The 19,179-nt window shown below is 51.4% G+C and overlaps 2 protein-coding genes across 3 annotated transcripts; one reads left to right on the top strand and one right to left on the bottom strand.

Moving 5' to 3' along the window:
- Positions 1 to 4,245: 4,245 nt before the first annotated feature.
- XKR5 (XK related 5) lies at positions 4,246 to 11,078 on the bottom strand. 2 transcript variants are annotated; one of them, XM_068183203.1, is made up of 7 exons: positions 11,021 to 11,078; positions 10,061 to 10,244; positions 9,784 to 9,959; positions 8,789 to 8,998; positions 8,494 to 8,663; positions 7,856 to 7,967; positions 4,246 to 7,146 (listed from the first exon to the last, which is right to left on the bottom strand). In XM_068183203.1, exons 1-7 carry the CDS (start codon positions 11,076 to 11,078, stop codon positions 6,077 to 6,079), a joined length of 1,980 nt encoding a protein of 659 aa, XP_068039304.1. In that variant the 3' UTR covers positions 4,246 to 6,076. The 2 variants fall into 2 exon arrangements, with proteins under 2 accessions (XP_068039304.1, XP_068039303.1); XM_068183202.1 differs by lacking the exon at positions 11,021 to 11,078 and having other exon boundaries at positions 9,784 to 10,419.
- Positions 11,079 to 14,368: 3,290 nt separating this feature from the next.
- On the top strand, positions 14,369 to 17,734 carry LOC137470154 (gallinacin-4-like). Its single transcript, XM_068183200.1, has 2 exons — positions 14,369 to 15,804; positions 17,500 to 17,734. Exons 1-2 carry the CDS (start codon positions 15,693 to 15,695, stop codon positions 17,634 to 17,636), a joined length of 249 nt encoding a protein of 82 aa, XP_068039301.1. The 5' UTR covers positions 14,369 to 15,692; the 3' UTR covers positions 17,637 to 17,734.
- Positions 17,735 to 19,179: the final 1,445 nt, after the last annotated feature.

The raw sequence follows: 19,179 nt of genomic DNA, 5'->3' as shown, positions 1-19,179 counted from the left end.
CGGCTCCGCTCGGCCCCGGCAGCGACCCCGCCCCGGCCCGCACCGGGACCGGACCCGCCACCGCCCCGGCCCGCTCCGGCAACAGGACCCGGCCCGGCACCGGTCCGACCCGCCCCGGGACCGGGGCCGGCATCGGCACCGACCGGCACCGGGACCCGGTTCCACTGGGAACCGGCACCGCCCCGACCCGCATCGGGACCCGGCCACGGAGCCGGACCCGCACCCAGCCTCGGACCCGCTCCCAAACCGAGACCCAGCACCCGAACCCGCCCCCGAGCCCGACCGGACCTGGGCACGGCCACGGACCTGGACTCAGCCCCGGTACTGGCACCGGACCTCACCCCAGGGCTGGACACGGCACCGGCCCAGGACCTGGACCCAGCACGCGATGGAAGGCTCGGATGTGGACCCAAACCGAGAGCCGAGACCTGGCACCGGGTATGGACACGGACCCTTCCCTGGACCAAGCCCCAGCCCTGGGCCTGGATCCAGCCCTGGTCCAGCTCAGCACAGCCCTGGACCTAGCGCTGAACCGGGACCCAGGACCCAGCCCGGCACCAGACAGAGAACCCAACCCCGGTCACGGCTCCCGCTTGCCCCAAGCACACCCTAGCACTCCACAGCAGATGGAGGCACACACTGGTTTTGGCACCCACCTCACATCTGCGCCCTGGTACTGTGCACATCTGGACAGCCACCCAGGCTTGAACCCACCTCTTGTGTATGTGAGGATGCCCACCTGCATCTGCACCCACCGACTGCTTCTGTGCAGGCAATCTCCCACCTCTGCACCCACATCTGCACCCACCTACCATGCACATCTGGGCTCCCATGCAGCCAGCATCCACCTGTGTCCCAGCACCCACCCCCCTGTGCACACCCTGCAACCCCCTGACACCTTGCTCTGCATCCCAACGTGCAGAACCCCAAATGTCCCTCATTAACCAGGGAAAGGCCCAAGGCATAGGGTGCCTTCCCTATCCCACCCCCTTCCCAAAACCACACCCCAGCTTGATCTGGGGGTGTAGCAGTGGGGACAGAGACAATCTGAACAGGTCTCCAGGGCAAAACAGTGGAACATTTGCTGCTATTTATTGAAGTCAATCCCTAAAATCCCCCTAAAGCTCCTCAGGGAATTCCAAGGACAGGAGGGGAGTGTGCAGGGTCCTTTAGTGGCTTTGCTTAGGAAAATCAAGGTATAAACAGTGTTTTGGTTTGAAAGATCTCCCTTCAAGCAAAACATGGATCCTTTTGCTTCCAGGATCTTGTTCAGCTCCTCCAGCATCTCTGGATCCCCACAGATCCCTCAGAGATCTGTCTTGTGTTTAGTGAGGATGGATTCACAGGAGAGAGAAAACACTGCTCAGCACATTTGAGAGAACTGAGCCATCTCAAACCTGGTGTTGAGAGCACAAAGCATTTTCTTCCAGCCAAATCCAGCCGGGGAAACACAGTCCCTGGGTTCTCATTAAGCACTCAGTCCTATTAGGCAAGTCCTGATTAGCTGGGCTTACCCTCTGCTCCCCCGCTCCGTGGTATTGTTTAGCCTTGGAGCCATGGGCACAGAACTGCAGCCTGGGCCCTGCCTTTTACAGGAGCACTGAAGGCACCAGAAAGGGATTTGCAGCAAACCAAATTTAATTAAAGGGGGAAAAAATATCCAAAGTTTCAGCTTGGAAAAAAACAAATAACAGCCCCAGGGCAAATATTTTTTTTTTTTTTTCTGCAAGGTCCAAGTATTGTGTTTCAATGTTGTTGGAAGTGAAGAGATGGTTTTTCCGGGGAAATCTTTCTTGATGGGGAGGGGTGGGGAGTGGGGCGGTGTTACATCATTTTGGAGCTGGAGGGAATGTTTTTCACCCAGTCCAAAACCTGGCACCCATGGACAGTGCTCAGAAATTGGGCTGCTGGAAGGTGAGATCCCAGCAGGGCTGGGGCAGGGCTGCTGCCCCACACTCGAGCCCTGTTGGTACAACTCCATCCTGCTTTATTTCACCTTGAAAGAGGGACAAGAGTGACAAGCCAAGGGGACAGTGCCAGCGGTCAGGACAGCCATGTTCCCAAGCCCAGGCACTTGCCTGGATATTGTTTAATTTCTTAGGGACGTAGCCTCTGTTCCTGCCTGTTTGCTCCTTTTTCCAGATCACCAGAGTGGCACAGCCAGTTCTCCTGGGGAGCCCTTGGGTCACTCCCTGCATTGTCAAAATTCATGCTTGGTTCCTGCTCCCATGTTGCCCTTGAGAGCTCCTCTCACCTGTGGCATTGAGCTCTCCTGGACTGGGGCATGACCCTCCACCTCTCTGAAGTGATGGAGTGGGTTTCCTTAAGAAACAAAATTGAAAGGAAAATGTTCACAGGAGGCAAATGAGAAGAAATTTTCTATTCCAGAGTAGGCAAAAGCACTGGACAATCTGTCCAAGTGCAGTGGGATGGAGTTATCCCCTTGCTCCAGTCCTTCTGTGGGTGGCTGAAGCCCAAAAGCTGGGCAGATCCGGGTCTAGCTCAGGATCATTCCTCATCTGAAAACAGCTTCATGGGAGATGCTGCAGAAGGAGCAGAAGATCTGCCCGGGTCTCCTTAAGCTTTTGGGATATTTGGAAGATAACATCAGCAGGTTGCCTGGGGCAGTTGGTCCATTGCCCCTCTGCCAGCTGCAGTTTTCCATCCTGGGTTTGGACTGGCCCAGGCCTCCATGTTGCTTCACACAGAGCAGTGACCTGGGATTTGTGGGATTTGTGTACCCCAAGGGTTGATCTGAGAACAGATCAGAGTGTGGAGTGACCAGGTCACTCATTTGGGCACAGCTCCAAGGATACAGCAGCAAAATCAGGACTCAGCACCATGGTGGTGACAGCTGGAGCCACTTCTACCAAACCCCCAGGGTCCCATTGTGCATCCAGTGTGATCTGGGGCTTCTCCCCTCACACACACACACCTTTGGACATGAAGGCACCATGGCAGATTTACAGGTCAATGACTCTTCCAAAGAGGGCAAGACCCTGACAGTGATTTTGAAACATTCCCCATGGCCCAGTGATGCCTGGGAAGTAAAAGGACATGCCCACAACCAGGAGATTCCTCCAGGCACTTGTTGTGCACTCCACCTCCAGTATTCCAGAGCTCCCCATTTCATTCCCACTGGCTCCCAGTGCAATGCCACAGCAGCATCAGTCCCGCACCTCCCTCTCCTCTCCAGTCATCATCTCTGGAGGGATTCAAATGTCGTGTGGATGTGGCACGTGGGGACATGGGTTAGTGGTGGCCTTGGCAGCACTGGGGAATGGTTGGACTAGATGAGCTCAGAGCTTTTCCAACCTTAATGATTCCATAACACAGGCACTGGAGGTGTATCTGGAGCGTGAGCAGCATCTCCCTCTGGTGGCAAAGGGACAAGGCTTTTTGGGGAGAAACTCCTCCCCAGTGTGATTTTCCCGGTCTGGCAGCATTGGGAAAAATCTGGAGGTGCACTGGGTCATTGGGCCACAGAAGACAGGAAGGATGGGGAAGGGTGCCTGAAGCTGTGATTTGCTGCTGGAGTCCTCCTACTTCAAACAGGGCTTTAGAATTCACTAAAGAATAGGTTTAGATGTGATATAGGGAAGAGATCCTTCCCCGCGAGGGTGGGAAGGGTGGAAGGGTACCCAGAGAAACTGTGGTTGTCCCATCCCTGGAAGTGTCCCAGGCCAGGTTGGATGGGGCTTGGAGCAACCTGGAATGGTGGAAGGTGTCCCTGCCCATGGCAGTGGATCAGAATGAGATGATCTTTCAGGTCCCTTCCAACCCAACCCATTCTGGGATTCCCTGATTAAATACAGGTTATTTCTACAGGCAGAGACCCGTGGCTCAGTGCTGGGACTGTACCAGCATGCAGGACTTGGACCCTGGGTGCAACAGGGCTCTCACAGAGGCTGGAAGCCTTTAAGGACAGACAATCCATATTATCCCACCTGATTTTACATTGCTCCCAAGGAGAAGGTGAAGGGGAGAATGGCTCACCAGTTACCACCTCTCATCATCAGGGAGCAAAGCCGAGGGAACACAGCCCTCACAAAAACGCCCTCATCCCTACCCCAGTCCTCGTGCACCCTCTGTCCCCAGATTCCCCCCTTCTCTTTTGCCATTCCTTGATCTATCTGGGATTTCCACAACCACCTCATCCGAGGTCAGAGGTATCAGCTCACGGTGCACTTCTGCACTGTGGATGTGCTCTGAGAAATCAAAGTCCACGTTTACGCCTGACTCCTGTGCACAAAAGTATTCTTTACTTTCTCAAAATTGTCTGTTTCTTTTCTGACAGGCCTGTAGGAGAGTTTCATGAATCAAACTCTTTCTGGATCTTTTTGTAACACCCAGCCTTAACTTTCCCTGACACATTTTCATGCCATTCCCCTAGATCCTGTTGCCCAGGTCCCTTCTTCACCCTCCCACTGGAAATCCCAGCAGACAACTCATCTTGGGGCTGCAAGAACCCAGAGTGGGAAGAGAGACCCCTCCACACTTATTTTCACCCCCAACATGAGACACAGACACAGCAAAGGCTGATTTGGGGTGTTTTCAGGTATAATTATATATTATCAAAAGTAGAAAACCAAGCTAGATAAAAATTCCTGCAATGGCCCAGCAGCACTGCTGCCTTCTTTGTGATCCACACAATGAGAAGGGCACTGGAAAAGCCACTGGAACTGCTCCTGCCTGCAGAGCACAGGCACAGCACAGGGGGCTGGGGTCCAGATGGAGACAGGGAGCCTTAATCCCCTTGGAATGTGGCTTCACTCCATACTCAGCACCAACTGGGTTTTCTGTGCCCCAAGGGAACATCTGGCTGGGTCAGCCCTGAGCAGTGAATGCATCATGGAAGCTCTTTTTAATAATTCATCACATGCCTGTGCCTTCCCTGCTGCCTTTCCTGCCCTGTGGCAGCAGCAGAGTCCTGCCCACAGTGGGACAACAGCTGGAGAGCACAGCCAGATATGCTCCAGCTGGCACTCAGGAGCTTGCTGGTTAATCTACATGATCACACCTCAATTAACAAGTTAAGCCATGTCCTGGGCACAAACCTGTGCCCTGGGCATAAATCCATGCTCAGCCAGTCTGGTAGGAAGCACTGGCTATTTCTGAGACCATGGTATTGATGGTTTTAGTTCCTGACACAAATAAACCCTGCCTGCACTGGTGGCGGTAGAACTGGTTTGAGATTTGGCCTGTGGCTAAGTTTAGGAGGGAGCATCCAGGCAGATATGGATTATAACCTGGTAACCTGGTCTTGTGGAAGGTGTCCCTGCATGTGGCAGGAGTTACAACTGGATGAGCTTTAAGGTCCCTTCCAGCCCAAATAATTCTGGGGTCCTGTGATCTTCACTGGAAGGGGACAAGGAGGAGGCTGGATAGAAAAGACCACTTGAGGAGGCAAGACAGTGGGCAAGCAGAAAGACATGTGGGTTTTGGTTGTAATTCCAGGTTCTGAGGTTCTGGTATGTAGCAGGAAGAGAATCTGCAATCCATGTGACCCCCAAAACTGGAGTTGGTAAAGGCCTCAAGATAAACCTGGTCGGGAAAAACAGTCAAGCAATGCTAAGCCTTACTTGAGGCCTTACTCTGCCCAGAAGGAAGGACATCCGAGAGTAAAACCCATCATTTTTCTGATTTAGGCACTTATTTGTCCTGAGAAAACTGCTTTGGCCAGCACTGCAGCCCCTGGAGACAGCAACCAGATCTCCACACTAGGACAGGCCAGCAGCTTGTGCAGGCACTGATTTAAGGACAGACCTCAAGTCATTGTCACAAATACACCAAAGGCAGAAGGCTCCAGCTGCCTGGCAGGTCTGTGACATAAATAAGCTCAATAAATAACCAGCCCTGGACTTTTAAGGCTTTTTAAGGCCTTTGAAGTTCTTCAAGACTGCCACTAGAAGATGTACTGGGAGGGAAGGTGATGTCCCAGTGATGGAGGGGCACATCTGGCCCATGGCAGGGGCACTGTGGGGACAGTCTTTGTCCCACCACCTCCTGCCACGCCCTGTTGATGAGACAGTTACCCCAAGGCTGACCCAAGGTGACAGTACAGCCATTTACAGGGTCACTCTGGTAACCCAGATAGGTCTATTCCCTCTCCCAGCTCCCCCTGTCCTCGCTGGGAGCATTTAGAGCCAGCCTTGGGGGTGGATGTGAAGCACGGTGACCTCAGCTTGCTCCTCACCACAGTCCTCTGTGGGCCACAAGGGTGGGTGTCCCAAAGGTGATGGCACCCCACAAGGGCACCCTCTGTCCCTGTGGGCTCTGAGCCCTCTTTGGGGAGACCTGCCACCCCACAGCTGCTTGTGTTGCCGAAGGAAGAGCTTCTCTGAAGACACTTGTGGGCACAAGCACCCGGGATTGGGCTGATACTGGCCATCCCAAGGGATAAATCCCCTCCTCTTCCTCCTCCTCCTCCTTCTCCCACGCAGCCTGGGGGAGGCTGAGCTTTGCTGTCCCTTTGCACCAGGGCCATGCTTGTGGCTGTGGCTGTCCCTGTCCCAGGCGAGGCGATGCCTCCTGCACTTGCACTGAAATACACAGAGGAGCTCTCAGTTGAATCCGGGGAGAAGCCACTGGGGTGTGATGTGGATGGGGGAAAATCAGGCTCCTGCCCTGCTCCATTCTCCTGTGCCATTCCCAGAGCACCAGCGCTGGCTTTGATGCCTCCTCCATTCCCCACTGCCAGTCCAGAGGGATGGATGTCCCTCATGGGGAGGGAAAAGTTTGCCCCAGGCTCAACACCAGGGGGTTTCCCCATCATCCATCCTCCAGGAAAAGCCTCTCCCACGCCACCATCTCCGAAAGCTGCGTTGATCACGGACAGATTTCCCGTCTTCAAGGCCAGCTTCACCAGCAGCCAGTGGTGATGGTCTGTCCAGCTGTCCTCCAAACACCCTTTGGACTGCAGCAGTGATGAGCTGGTCTCATTTTTGGGCTCTGTCTTGGTCCCTTCCGCTGGCAAGGACTCTTCATCTCCCAAAGTCCCTGAACTCTGCCCAGCTTGGGAGCTCTCTCCAGACACCTCCTCATCCCCAGCTGCTGCAGCACTGCACATTGTGTCCAAGAATCCCTGCCAGATCTCTGTGGACTTGGGATGGAGTAGGCTGTAGTAAATCACCAGAGCTGTGGCACCTAGAAAGGAGCAGAAAAGTGTCACTGCAGAGTCCCAGCAGCATTTTGGTCAGCTGTGGAGAAAAGGCCAGACCTTGAGGCACCTCCAGATCAACAAGACCTTTGCAAAGATGCTGCTGAGAACCAGGTGTATGAGCAGAACATCTTTACAGCATTTACAGGGATGCAAGAATCCCACTTGAGCAGATTTTGGCAAAGGAAGTGCACACTCAACCCCAATTTTAATCTGGATTAATTTGCAGACCGAAAGTTGCCCAGCAGGGAGGTGTGTGATGAAAGAAACCTTTCATGTCACAGCATCCCCATGCCTTTAAACCATCAAATTTTTAAGACAGATTCCTACTTATACCCTAACCTCATCCAAGACCACAGGAATTGCTCCTTTTCCATCCCATTTCTTTAACACAGTTGATCTGAGGGTCTGAGGAGTTGCACAACTTCCCTCTGCCCCCATCCCTCTGGGAAAATATGACCCTGCTTGGCACCAGGATGCTCCAAGGGCTGGATCCCCTCTGCTCTGGAGCCAGGCTGGGAGAGCTGGGAGTGTTACCCAGAGAGGAGAAGGCTCCAGGGAGACCTCAGAGCCCCTTCCAGAGCCTAAAGGGGCTTCAGGAGAGCTGGACAGGAACCTGGGACAGAAGTCTGGATGTTCATTTCCTGAAACTACTCTCAAAATGTGCAATCCAGGCTCTAAAATCAATGTTCTTACCTATTAAAGACCCTGACATGACAGCTCCAGTCACAGTCAGGCTGTTCCTCAGCTCTACCTGCAGAAACCGGGTGCCCAACAGCAGCAGGAGTGTGTTCTCCATCAGCATTATCTGCAAGGCAGAGGCAAGGGAGTCATCACTTATATCTTTCTGATGGCTTTAGATGTGCCTCATAACAGAAAGCACCCATTTTCTAGATTTGCATAGATTTTTAGAATCACAGAATGGTTTGGGTCAGAAGGGGCCTTAAAGCTCATCTTATTGCACTCCCTGCCATGAGCAGGGACACCTTCCACTACTCAAGGTTGCTCCAAGCCCCATCCAATCTTGCCTTGAGCACTTCTCCTGTTATATTGTGCACCTAATTTATCATTTAAAACAGAAAAGTTGTCAAACTGAACTTTCTGCAAGGTCTTCACTTATTTTTTACCATTGACATTGTAAGGCTGCCTCTAAGGAATCAAAGCCAGTGCAGAAGGCACATCCACCTTGGTGACCACGTGGCTTTGTCAGGACACAGTAAAACACTGCATTTTGAGCAAGTGGTGATGTGAGAGATGAAAATGGAGAGTCTCAAGCTGTTGCTTGTCCCCAGCAGCTGCATCCATGTGGAATACAAAGCATTCCAGGTACTCACTGCATAAAATACAGCCACCCTGGTCTTGGAGGGGCCAGGCCGGACATTGATGTAGCAGAAGATGTACACAGCTCCCAGCAGGCAGTTAAAGAGCCTCCAGCGGCATGGCTGGGCCACGATATCCGTCTGCTGGGCCCCCAGCCAGAAGGACATGAGCAGCCAGTGGACCCCTGCAGGGAGAAGGGACTGGATTTGCAAAGCCATTCCTGGGGCAGGGTGCAAACAGTCCCAGCAGCAGAAGCATCGCAGGGCTGACATTGGGGTGGGATGTGGGGAATAGGATCTCAGGTCTTACCTGCCACAGCGAAAACCCAAAAGGAATAGAGCCTGGCAAAGAGCACCAGGGCCAGGACCCGGGTCCCCAGCATCCCTGTCCTCCAGAGCAGCAGGCACAGGATGACAGCAGCTGGGGGCCTCAGGTGTCCGGGCTTCAGCAGGAAGGTGAAATGGCTGTAGGAGACCAAAGCCCAGGCTAGGGACAGCAGGGACAGCCCCGCGCTGACACCTGTAGGGGGACAGGGGCAGTCGGGGCTCTGATGGAGGCCCAAATGCACGGCAGGGCCAATTCTCTGTGCTAAGGAGGTGTTGGTAGCACGGCACTCCCATACAAGCCAGACACCCCTTGATCCTGCCAAGTGAATCAAGGAATCACAGAAGGGACCTTAAAGGCCATCTAGTCCAGTCCCTTGCAATGAGCAGGGACCCCTTCCACTAGAGCAGGTTTCTCAGAGCCCTGTCCAAAATGACTTGAATGTTACCAGGGATGAAACTGGAGCATTTCAACTAAATCCTGCTAAATCTGGTCTCTGCATGCTCGGCATCTCCCTGTGGATACCCCCTGAGTATCCAGAGTACCCTCTGAGTATCTCCCTGTGGATACCCTCTGAGTGCTGTCTCCATGGACAGAGTTCTGCAGCCCCAGGGCAGCTCCACCCTGGTCACTACTATCAGACCATAGATGGACAATGAGAGATGGACCAGAGATGGACAATGAGAGATGGACCAGAGATGGACAATGAGAGATGGACCAGAGATGGACAATGGGCGAGTGTGACCTTGCACATGCCGTGACTCCACACCACAACCTCCCTCTTTGCACACCTGAAAGTTCACCTCTGGGGCAAAGCAGCCACCTCTGCATTCAGCCACAGCAGATCTTTCAGCCACACTTGTCCCTGCTGCCTCACATCGAGGCTTCCCAGTCCCTCTGCAGGACATTCCTCCATCCAGAGGGCACACACATCCCCCACCCAAACTCATCACCCCTGGACCATCCTCCGGGGAACTCACCAGGGATGAAGCCTGCTGGGTCCACGGCCACCACGACATAGGCCTGGAGCAGAAGGTGAGGCAGGGTCTGCAGCAGGGCCTCCAGGAGCCGCAGCACACAAACATCCCCGAGCTGAGCCAGCAGCTCCCCGGCACCGCCGCCCGTCTTTGCCGTCGCCCGCAGAACATCCCAGTACCTGCAAGAGCCACCGTGACGGGATGCCCATCCTGGCTGGAGGAAGTCTGGGGCTGCACCCGGGTTGTGAGGGTTGGGTGGACGGCAGGGGGTGTCTCTCACCGCTTCCAGAGGCCCAGCTGCAGGAGGTGGAGCAGCAGGAGCCAGCAGCCGGGTGCGTGTCCGTCTGCCCGGAACCAGAGGATGCTGAGGAGCTGGGCGGCGTAGCCGGGCACCAGGCAGGCGATGGTCAGCCCGAACCAGCCCAGCTGCCCACGGACAAGGTAGTGGATGATGGCACAGAGCCCTGGAGAAGGGCAGAGAGGCGGTGCTGAGGGGTGACACAGCTACACCCCCCCCCAGCAACTGAGCGGTGCCATTCATAACCACAGAATCCCAGAATGGTTTGGGTGGAAAGGGACCTTAAAGCTCCTCTCATTCCACCCCCGGCCATGGGCAGGGACACCTTCCACTACCCCAGGTGGTTCCAAGCCCTGTCTAGCCTGGCCTTGGATCCAGGGGCAGGTACAGCTTCTCTGGGCAGCCTGTGCCAGGGTCTCTCCACCCTCATAGAGAAGAATTTCCTCTTAATATCCAATGTAAACCTTCTCTCTGTCAGTTTAAAGCCATTCCCGCCATAACTCCATCTCCCAGCCCGTCCAGGGGGTTCGCAGCCCTTGTCCAGGGCTTATCTCCAGCTGCCGGCTCCCGGTGGCTTTGTCAGCTGAGGCACAGCCACCGCCACCGAGGGGCCCGGCCCCGAGGAAGGCTCTGATAAAAAGCTCGGGCTCCAAAATAAACAAATAAATAAATAAGTGGGGGGAAAATTTCCATTTTTCAAATATGAAAAAAAAAAAAAAAATCCAAGAAGACGGCTGGGTCCGGGGGATGCCGGGAGCAGAACCGCGCATCTCCCCAAGCGCGGGGCGCAGGGATGACCCCCCCCTCCCCGGTACACGGAGGTGATTCGGGACCCCCGGGATGGCCGCAAAGGCGTCACTGCCAGCATCCCATCCGCCTTCGCCCTCCCCTCCGCCGGAGCGCAGCCCCGCACGCCCCCGCGCATCCTGCGCGCTCACTCACGGGCGCCGCTCTCCGCCGCCAGCAGCGTCAAGCTGAGCCTGGGGACGGCCCCGCGCATCCTGCGAGCAGAACGGGGAGGAGGAGGAGGAGGTGGGAAGAAAGGGAGGAGGAGGAGGAGGAGGAGGAGGAGGAGGAGGGGGAGGAAGAAGGAGCCGCCGTGGCCGGTCCCGCTCCGCCCGCCCCTCACCGGGCACCTCCCCCAGTGTCCCCTCCCCGGGCAGTGTGACATCACGGTGCTTGCGTCACCCCCGGGGGCTTGTGGACACAGAGACCGACCGCGGCTTCGCCAGCCCGAGACCCTCGGAGGTGCTGTGCACTGCCGCAAGCCCATCCCGTATCCCCCAGATTGCTGTGCACCGGCACAAGCCCGCCCCGATGTCCCCCGGGCTCTTGTGCAGTGGCACAAGCCCACCCTGATGTCCCCTGGGTTCTTCAGCACTGGCTCAAGCCCATCCCGTTGCTCCCAGTGCTGTTGTGCGCTGGCACAAGCCCACCCTGATGTGCCCCAAATTGTTGTGCACCGCGGCACGCCCACCCCGATGTCCCCCGTGAGATGCCCGCGATGTCGCTGTGTCGCGGGGATGAGCACTAGGTGGCAGCTGGGACATGGTGTGCACAGAGCCATAAATTACTCCCGCTGTTTTCCCGCTTTACCACAGAGATGAAACCGTTGTGAAATGGGATCCCAAGCATCGCAGGTTGCAGGGGCCCTCTTGTGTGCATTTGCTTTTTATCCCAATTTCCAGCCCTGCAGCCTCCAGCGCTCATACCTTCTAGAAAATAAATTCCCAGCAGGTCGCTACAGGAAAAGCCAAGAAGGGGAGTTTAATTAAGGCAAAATATCACCTCTGGTTTTGGTGGTTTTTGCAATATGCTGTAGGAAGCTCCCAAAAGTTTGTACATCAGCTGGGCTGTTGGATGTACCTGTGTTCCGGGACTTTCACACATTTATTGTTGGGGTTTTTTTTAATTTTATTGAAATTTTTTTTGCCGTTCTGGCAATAAAGCCCAGGCTCTGCTGTGTAGCAGTAGCCACCAAACTGCTTAGAAATGTCCTTGCCTGGTTTCCATACTTTGTGGGAGCATCCCCAGGCTCTCTGTGGGTCTCCAGCACTGCTTTTTACCAGGAACTTGGCATCTTTGCAGCCTCAAATCCATCTGATTTGGTTCGGGAGCCCTTTGGGTGTAAAGGACAGCCCACTTTTCCTCCTGTCCCACTGCCCTGCCCGTATTTGTGTTTCATTAATTAATGATGTTGAGCTGCTGGGCCCAGCCCCAGCGAAGCATTTTAATAAAGTCAGGGGTGTAATTAGGGCTCTGGAGCCAAGTGAAGCTCAGCCTTGGCTGCCTTTGTCCTCCACAGCAGCAAATACCACGTGGCCCATTCCTAGAAAACCCAATTTTCAGCGTACAAAGCACAACTCAGCCTCTAATGGGCACCAAAGCCTCTTCCAGACCTGAGAGTGGGATGGGGAATAACCATATTTGCAACTTCAGTAGTGAGGATGCTGCCAGGGTCCATGCAGGCACAACGGGATCCTTCTTGTCACCCACAGAAGACGTGAACCTCATCATCTCATCCCCCTGCCCTCCACCACCATCATTCCCACCCTGAGGAATCTCAGCTGTCTTTCCTCAGTCTCTCCTCCTGTGTTCCAAGCCAGGAATAAATCCTGTGCCATCATCACCCCGGAACTTTGCCAGGCAGAGAAGGAGAAAGCCAGAAGGCATTCCAGAAGATATTCCCAGAGCCAGCCACCCTTCCCAGTTTCTCTGCCAGCTCCCAGTTGCTCTGGCTGCCTCCCAGCCACCGGTTTGGCTGCACTTTTCTCTGCTGGATTTCAGCACCCAGAAGCCTCTTTTGCTAAAAAACTCCTCATGTCTCCAATAAAGTGACATCCTGGAGAAAAGAAGGATCCAGGGAGACCTCAGAGCCTCTTCCAGGGCCTAAAGGGAGAGCTGGAGAAGGATATAGGACAAGGGATAGAGGGACAGGACACAGGGAATGCCTTCCCACTGGCCGAGGGCAGGAATAGATGGGAATTTGGGAAGGAATTTTTCCCTCTGAAGGTGGGGAAGCCCTGGCACAGGGTGCCCAGAGAAGCTGTGGCTGTCTCTGGATCCCTGGAAGTGTCCAAGGCCAGGTTGGACTGGGCTTGGAGCAATCTGATGTGGTGGAAGCTGTCCCTGGCCATGCCTCCAGCCCCTGGAGCATCTCCATGGCCTCCTCTGGACTCTCCAGCAGCTCCAAGTCTTTCTTGTGTTGGGGACCCCAAGATCTGGACTCGGTGCTCCAGGTGAGCTGTCCACAGGTAACGTCACACAGACCCAGCTGTTCCTCACGTGCTGAGCCATTTTTCAGCCCAGATGTTTGGCTGCACATCTGCCTGCAAACAGCTCACAATACCTCAGGGAAGGGTTTCAGCAACAGCCCTGCCCTAAAGGACCAGGGGATCAGGGCAGGTCCTTCCCTTGCCTGAGGTGATGCAGCAGAGCAGATCTGACAGGTGACTGTGGATGATGCCAGGCAATGCAAACATTAGGTTTTTCCTCTGTAAAATGTACATTTTTCTTGCTGTACAATGGTGATTCTTAGAACAGCTGGTCCTGGCATCCACGAGTACATTTGCCTTTCTGGATTAGGTGCAAAAGACCCGATTCCAAAGCTGTTTGTGGGAGCTGCTCTGTAAAAGTGACCGCAGCACAATTATGTGTAACCACGTTGTGGGTACGTTCAACATGCGAGTATTTGATCTCAAAAAAAAGCAAAAGTGAGGAAAGAAAAGCACCTAAAGGAGCAGCTCAGAGAAAAAAAAGAACCTGCGGGCAGCCTGAAAGCTGCTGAAAAGGCTGTGCTGGAAGCCTCAGCGAAATAGTTGCTTTGATTGAGAAAGAAAACAAAGAGATCTAAGAAAAATCCCTGCAGGGCACGAAGGGCGAGCCCAGGGAGGCTCTCGAAGGGATGAGCTCAGCCCTGCTCCAGCAGCTGCCGGAGGAGAACGGCAACTCCCACGGAATGGGGCCGGCCGGATTCAAGTAGGAAAGAGGGATAAAAGAAAAGTGAAGATCCCTTTGCAACAGGCACATGAATTTTCTGTAAAATGCAGAAAGCCATTGGAGGAACCCTTGACGAGAAAGGAGGATGCTGTGCTCAGAGAAGTCTTCTGTCCATGGCAAGAGAGTAAAGATAATAATAAAATTAAAATTGCTGGGCATGGGCTGTAATAATTTCCATAAATAGATATGGCATAAAATATCTTATGTGTCATGCAGGTAACCTAGTAAGGAAAATATTTTGGTGCAAAATTTTGAAAAAAAACCAAACCACTTTTTCCTTTTTTTTTCTTAATTCTTAGATTTCTCTTTTCCACTCTCACTTTTCCCCCTACCATTCCCTACTGCAGATCTTTTCCACATTCTTAATTGACCAGATTTTCCCTTCCAACAGCAGTAATGATGCAGAATTAATGACAGCCCATTAACCCTCTTCCTGAATTTGCAAAGAAGAACTAACCTCCCATTTCACATAGCTTTGGTGGGTTTTATTTTAACATTCCAACTGATGATTATTTTACCTTTATGATGATATATTGTTCATGTTTGTAAGGAAATATAAAACTCTGAAAACAGATGGAAACAGAGACCTTGAGTGAGCTGCTGTGGCCAAAGGGTTGCTCAAAGGGAGGAGGCCCAGGGTGGTTTTTCTCATCTCAACACATTTCCCAAGGCAATGCCGCAATGGTTTGAAAACCAGACCTTGGTTCCTCTTAGGACAGCAGCAAAGAGGATTCATTGGGTGTCCCCAGAGCTCCCCAAAGCCTCATTGGCCACCAGAAGGCTGTGGAGGTCAAACATCCCTCACCACCTTCCAGAAACAGCACAAACTCACACTCTGCTCCTTCATCTTCGTCTGGGTGGCTGACATTGATCCTGGGACTTTTCCCGCCTAGAGCTCCTCCTACCTGGTAACAACCGAAATATTCTCATTATTCAGCCTCTCACAAAAGGTTTTGTCCTTCTTAAATGGGCTGGAAACTTCATATCTTTCATGTTTATCTGCATTTTGTTTTATAGCCTTAACTGTGCAGTGACACCAGTCTGTCATGAGACAGTTCTAGAGGTGTCAAATGTTGATAAGGGAGTGGAGTTTTTGTTGGCTGCAGGAAATGCAAATACTCAAAAATGTATCGTGGAAATAATGTAATTCTTGAGGGGAAGACTAAACAGCAGCCTCCAAGCAAGAATAAGGAGAAGCTGGCTTTTGAATTAATTGGGAAGAAAATTGCTTTTTCTGATTTTTTTTTAAGTAGAAAAGCTTGAGAAAACCCATGGGGTTGTTTTGTATAAATGTAGCAAAAATTGTCTTATTTTTTGAATGAACAGCTTTACCTTCCATAAGGCAAATCAAATTTATAGCAATGCATCACAAGTCATCGAGAAATCCACAATAAATTGCTGGTCCCTTGATGCATTACTTAAAAGGGATATAAAAATAATTTTTTTGCATGGAAATTCTTTCCTATGCTATGATGCTATGTGTGCTCCAGAAAAATCTTAGGACAATAGACATGATCATGACAAAAATGTGTAATAACCTCTTTTAGGTAATTTCCAGCAATTTTACATTGCTTTCTATCACTTCTGGGACTATGAAGGGACAAGGCTCTAACCAATGCCCTGGTCTCCTTTCTCTGCAGTGACCCAAGATCCCAACCCACCCTCTGCCATGAAAATCCTTCCTTTTCTCCTTGTTCTTTTCTTGGTGGCATTTCACGGAGCTGCAGGTAAGGTGAGGGACTCAAGAGAAGATGTTGGTTTCTAGCAGAGGTCTCCTGTCCCCTTTGGGATGTGACCAAGCTGCCTCCTGCAAAGAATCCTCACATAAATCATCAAAACTCATTGGAGATTACAGATGAGAAATGAAATTAGCAGGCAAATACTCCAAGCATCACTTTGAAAGGGGCAGCACCAAAATTACCATTTAGCACCAATGTTTTCCCCATTAAACCCTGCAGGCTTCTACTTAAATCACTTTGCCTCTGAGTCACCCAACAAAGAAATTAAATCATGATCAAGTATTCTTAAACCACACAGAAAAAAAGAAAAAGGAATCTGGCCCCACGTTCTTCAAATATCCTTTGCTTTAGGAGCTGGGACATAAGGTGGAGAAGCACAAAATCATGATGCCTGATTGGGGGGTGCAAAGGAGTCTGGAACCCCAAACCAACTCTATTGTCCAGAAAAGGAGATTGTATTTTAATATCAGCCCTGGAAATGGCACAGCTACATTTGCAGGGTGCTCTGTGCACAAGCAAGGGCTGGTGGAGTTTTGATCTCTGTGGGAGCAGGGTGGAAACTGTGCTCTGGGGAAGTAAGGATGGGAAAAGACTGTGATGAATTGCAGCAGACCATAAATGTGGGAAAAGTGTCATATATATATCCCTGGAGGGATTTAAAAACTATCTGGATGTGGCACCTGGGGACATGGATTAGTGGTGGGCTTGGCAGAGCTGGGTTAACCATTGGACTTGATGATCTTAAAGGTCTTTTCCTTTAAGGAGTCTGTGATTCTATGATTTTATGCGGTTGTCTGGTGTTATTCTCACCTGGGCCTCTGCCTGTGCCAGTTCTCAGAGGCAGTACACTGGGCAAAGAGTTCCTTTGGTCTGTTTTATGTCCTTATCAACACACAGGGGATGTTTGGCCTGTTTTCAGTAGGACCTTCTGGGTATATTAAAGCCAGAAATGTATCTGTATCTGGGAAGAAAAGTGTTCCTGAGAGCTCAGACTGCTCACAGCCATCTCTGCCGTGCCCCACAGACTGCTAGTTTGAGACCAGGAGTGTTTTATTCACCCTTTAAAACACTCCTTTATTCCTCCCTGGTATATTCTGGGTGTGTATATATCACTCTACTCACATGCTGGGAATCCAGCCCACCAGGGATGTGCTGGATGCACTGTCCATATTTAATAACCATTCCCTGTTTGCTGGAACAAGCTCCCCTCTCTCTGAATACGCTGGACTTTGCAATGTTCCATGGATGTGCTGAAAACCGGAATTAATTGGTTCCTGAGCACTCAGGTGCATCCAGAACAGTTCAGCTGCCAGGCTGCTTCTTTATTAATCGACCAAACAGGGCCAGGCAACCTCCTGCCTAATTGCTGGTCTGCTCCCTGGGGTTGTTTTGATCCCTGACAATTAGCATCTTCATGGATAAAACCTGTTATGAGAATAGCACAGGCTGGTGTCTGTTCCCAAAAGGCAGCTTGAATGTGGGTGCCCTATTTTAGCAGGGAAGAAGGAATTAGAGGGTTTGCTTGGTCGTTGTGCCCACAGACCTCCTCCTCTGAGGACTGAACTGTCACATCCTTGTCAACTCACAGGGATTAAGCAAAATGCAAATCCCTGCCAGAAATAAAATGGATTTCCCATCCCTCCCATTTTTGTTTATTTATTGGCTTATTTGCTCTTTTTTAAGGTAGAAGCTTGGCAAGACCCAGGAGACCTTACATGGAGTGTGGGTATCGTGGGACCTTCTGCCACAGGGGGAAATGCCCTCGTGGCAACGATTACCTGGGGTCGTGTCGTTCTGGGTACAATTGCTGTAGGTGGTAAGTTTAGGATTTGTCTGGGGCAAATATGACTTCCCAAATTATCATTTGAATCCCAAGCAGCAGGATTTTCCTCATAATCATAATTCTGAAAATCCTTTCCTTTGTGTAGGTTGTAGTGTGACTAACTGTGGAGAATCTCCAGGACAGCTTTTGACATCGCTGGATTCAAGGAATAGTTGTAGCAGCCACCAAGGATTTGTCATTCTCCTTTCAATAAAAGCAAGATCTGGGGAGGTTGCATGGCTGCCCTGTGTGGTGTTGTCATTAATTTCCAAAAGTAATTCATTTCCCAAGTTTTATTTCATTACGAATTTTAAACAAGAATTCCAAAATGAATCTAAACTTGCCAGGAATGTGTAGTTCACCAAAATATTTATCCCTCTTGGGCTGCTGATTGAGTGAGTGCTGGCAAATTCTCCACACATACCTGCTAGGGAATTCTCTGTCATGACTGAGATCAATCGCCATTTCCACTGGGAGCACAAAAATCTCCAGCGTGATGCTTCACAGCACCTCTGCTCTGAAAACTTTGTGTTCCCATCTGATCCAGAGCTTTCAGACCTGCAAACAGCATATTGTTTTATTATGGGAATTAAAGTCACAGTGAGCAGGACAGATTGGTAATCTGAAGTCTGATTTTACACTTGCCATTTCTGTCTGCTATAAATTTGGAATGAATCTAAAATTTATATCAGCTGCAGTTGCAAATCAGGAGATCAGAGTTAGACCTGTGACATTGCTTGAGGCAATTATAGAAACATGTGCAAGAGGCCAACCCCACTGTGCCTCTGATCACTTCTCTTCTAAGAGATTCAGCCTGTCCTGCCCTGGACCACAACAGAAAACCTAGAAGGTGCAGGCTGCTCATAGAGCTCCTGTCTCTGCAGCTGCTCCTGCACAGTCAGGAGCATCCTTGTGCTGACAAAAAATCCTTGGTGCCCAGAGAAGCTGTGGCTGCCCCATCCCTGGAAGTGTCCAAGGCCAGGTTGGATGGGCTTGGAGCAACCTGAGATAGTGGGAGATGTCTCTGTCCATGGAAGGGAGTTGGAATGAGATGATCTTTAAGGTCCCTTCCAATCCAAACTATTCTGTGATTCTATGGAGGGAGGAGCAGGAACCAACCCAAGTACAAAGGACTGACTCAAAGCCCTGAGCTGCCCATTTATTGCAAAGCATTTGCCCACCCTTGTTGTAGATGTCGGCAAACCCAATGGGAAGAATGATGATGTCTGACTTATTTCAGAAGGTTGAATGATTTCTTTATTATAATTATGCTATGATACATTAATCTACTATATAAAAGAGGATACTAAAAACTACATGCTACTCTCTCTAACTATCATATCTAACTACCCCACAACTCGTGACCCTTTTCTCCAGAGTCCAGACACAGGTGGATCTGATTGGCCATCAGGCCCAAACAATCCACCGTGATCTAACCAGGCATTTGTTCTAGGTAAACAATTCTCTAAACACATTCCACAAGAGAAAAACAAGGAGCAGAAATAGAAATTGTTTTCTCTTTCACTTCTCTCTGTGCACCT

Source organism: Anomalospiza imberbis, chromosome 3 (assembly GCF_031753505.1).
Source record: "Anomalospiza imberbis isolate Cuckoo-Finch-1a 21T00152 chromosome 3, ASM3175350v1, whole genome shotgun sequence".
NCBI lineage: Eukaryota > Metazoa > Chordata > Aves > Passeriformes > Viduidae > Anomalospiza > Anomalospiza imberbis.
Note: the sequence above shows the minus strand (reverse complement) of the source record. Positions and strands in the feature narration are given on the sequence as shown.

Excerpts from the sequence above, each read along its gene's own strand:
- XKR5 (XM_068183202.1), bottom strand. The coding sequence starts at position 10,321 with ATGAATGGCACCGCTCAGTTGCTGGGGGGGGGTGTAGCTGTGTCACCC. Across the intron at positions 8,999-9,783 it reads CCCAGCAGGCTTCATCCCTG|GTGTCAGCGCGGGGCTGTCC; the intron begins GTGAGTTCCCCG and ends GTCCCCCTACAG. Across the intron at positions 7,968-8,493 it reads GGGTGGCTGTATTTTATGCA|ATAATGCTGATGGAGAACAC; the intron begins GTGAGTACCTGG and ends TCTGCCTTGCAG.
- LOC137470154 (XM_068183200.1), top strand. The coding sequence starts at position 15,693 with ATGCCCTGGTCTCCTTTCTCTGCAGTGACCCAAGATCCCAACCCACCC. Across the intron at positions 15,805-17,499 it reads GGCATTTCACGGAGCTGCAG|GTAGAAGCTTGGCAAGACCC; the intron begins GTAAGGTGAGGG and ends CTCTTTTTTAAG.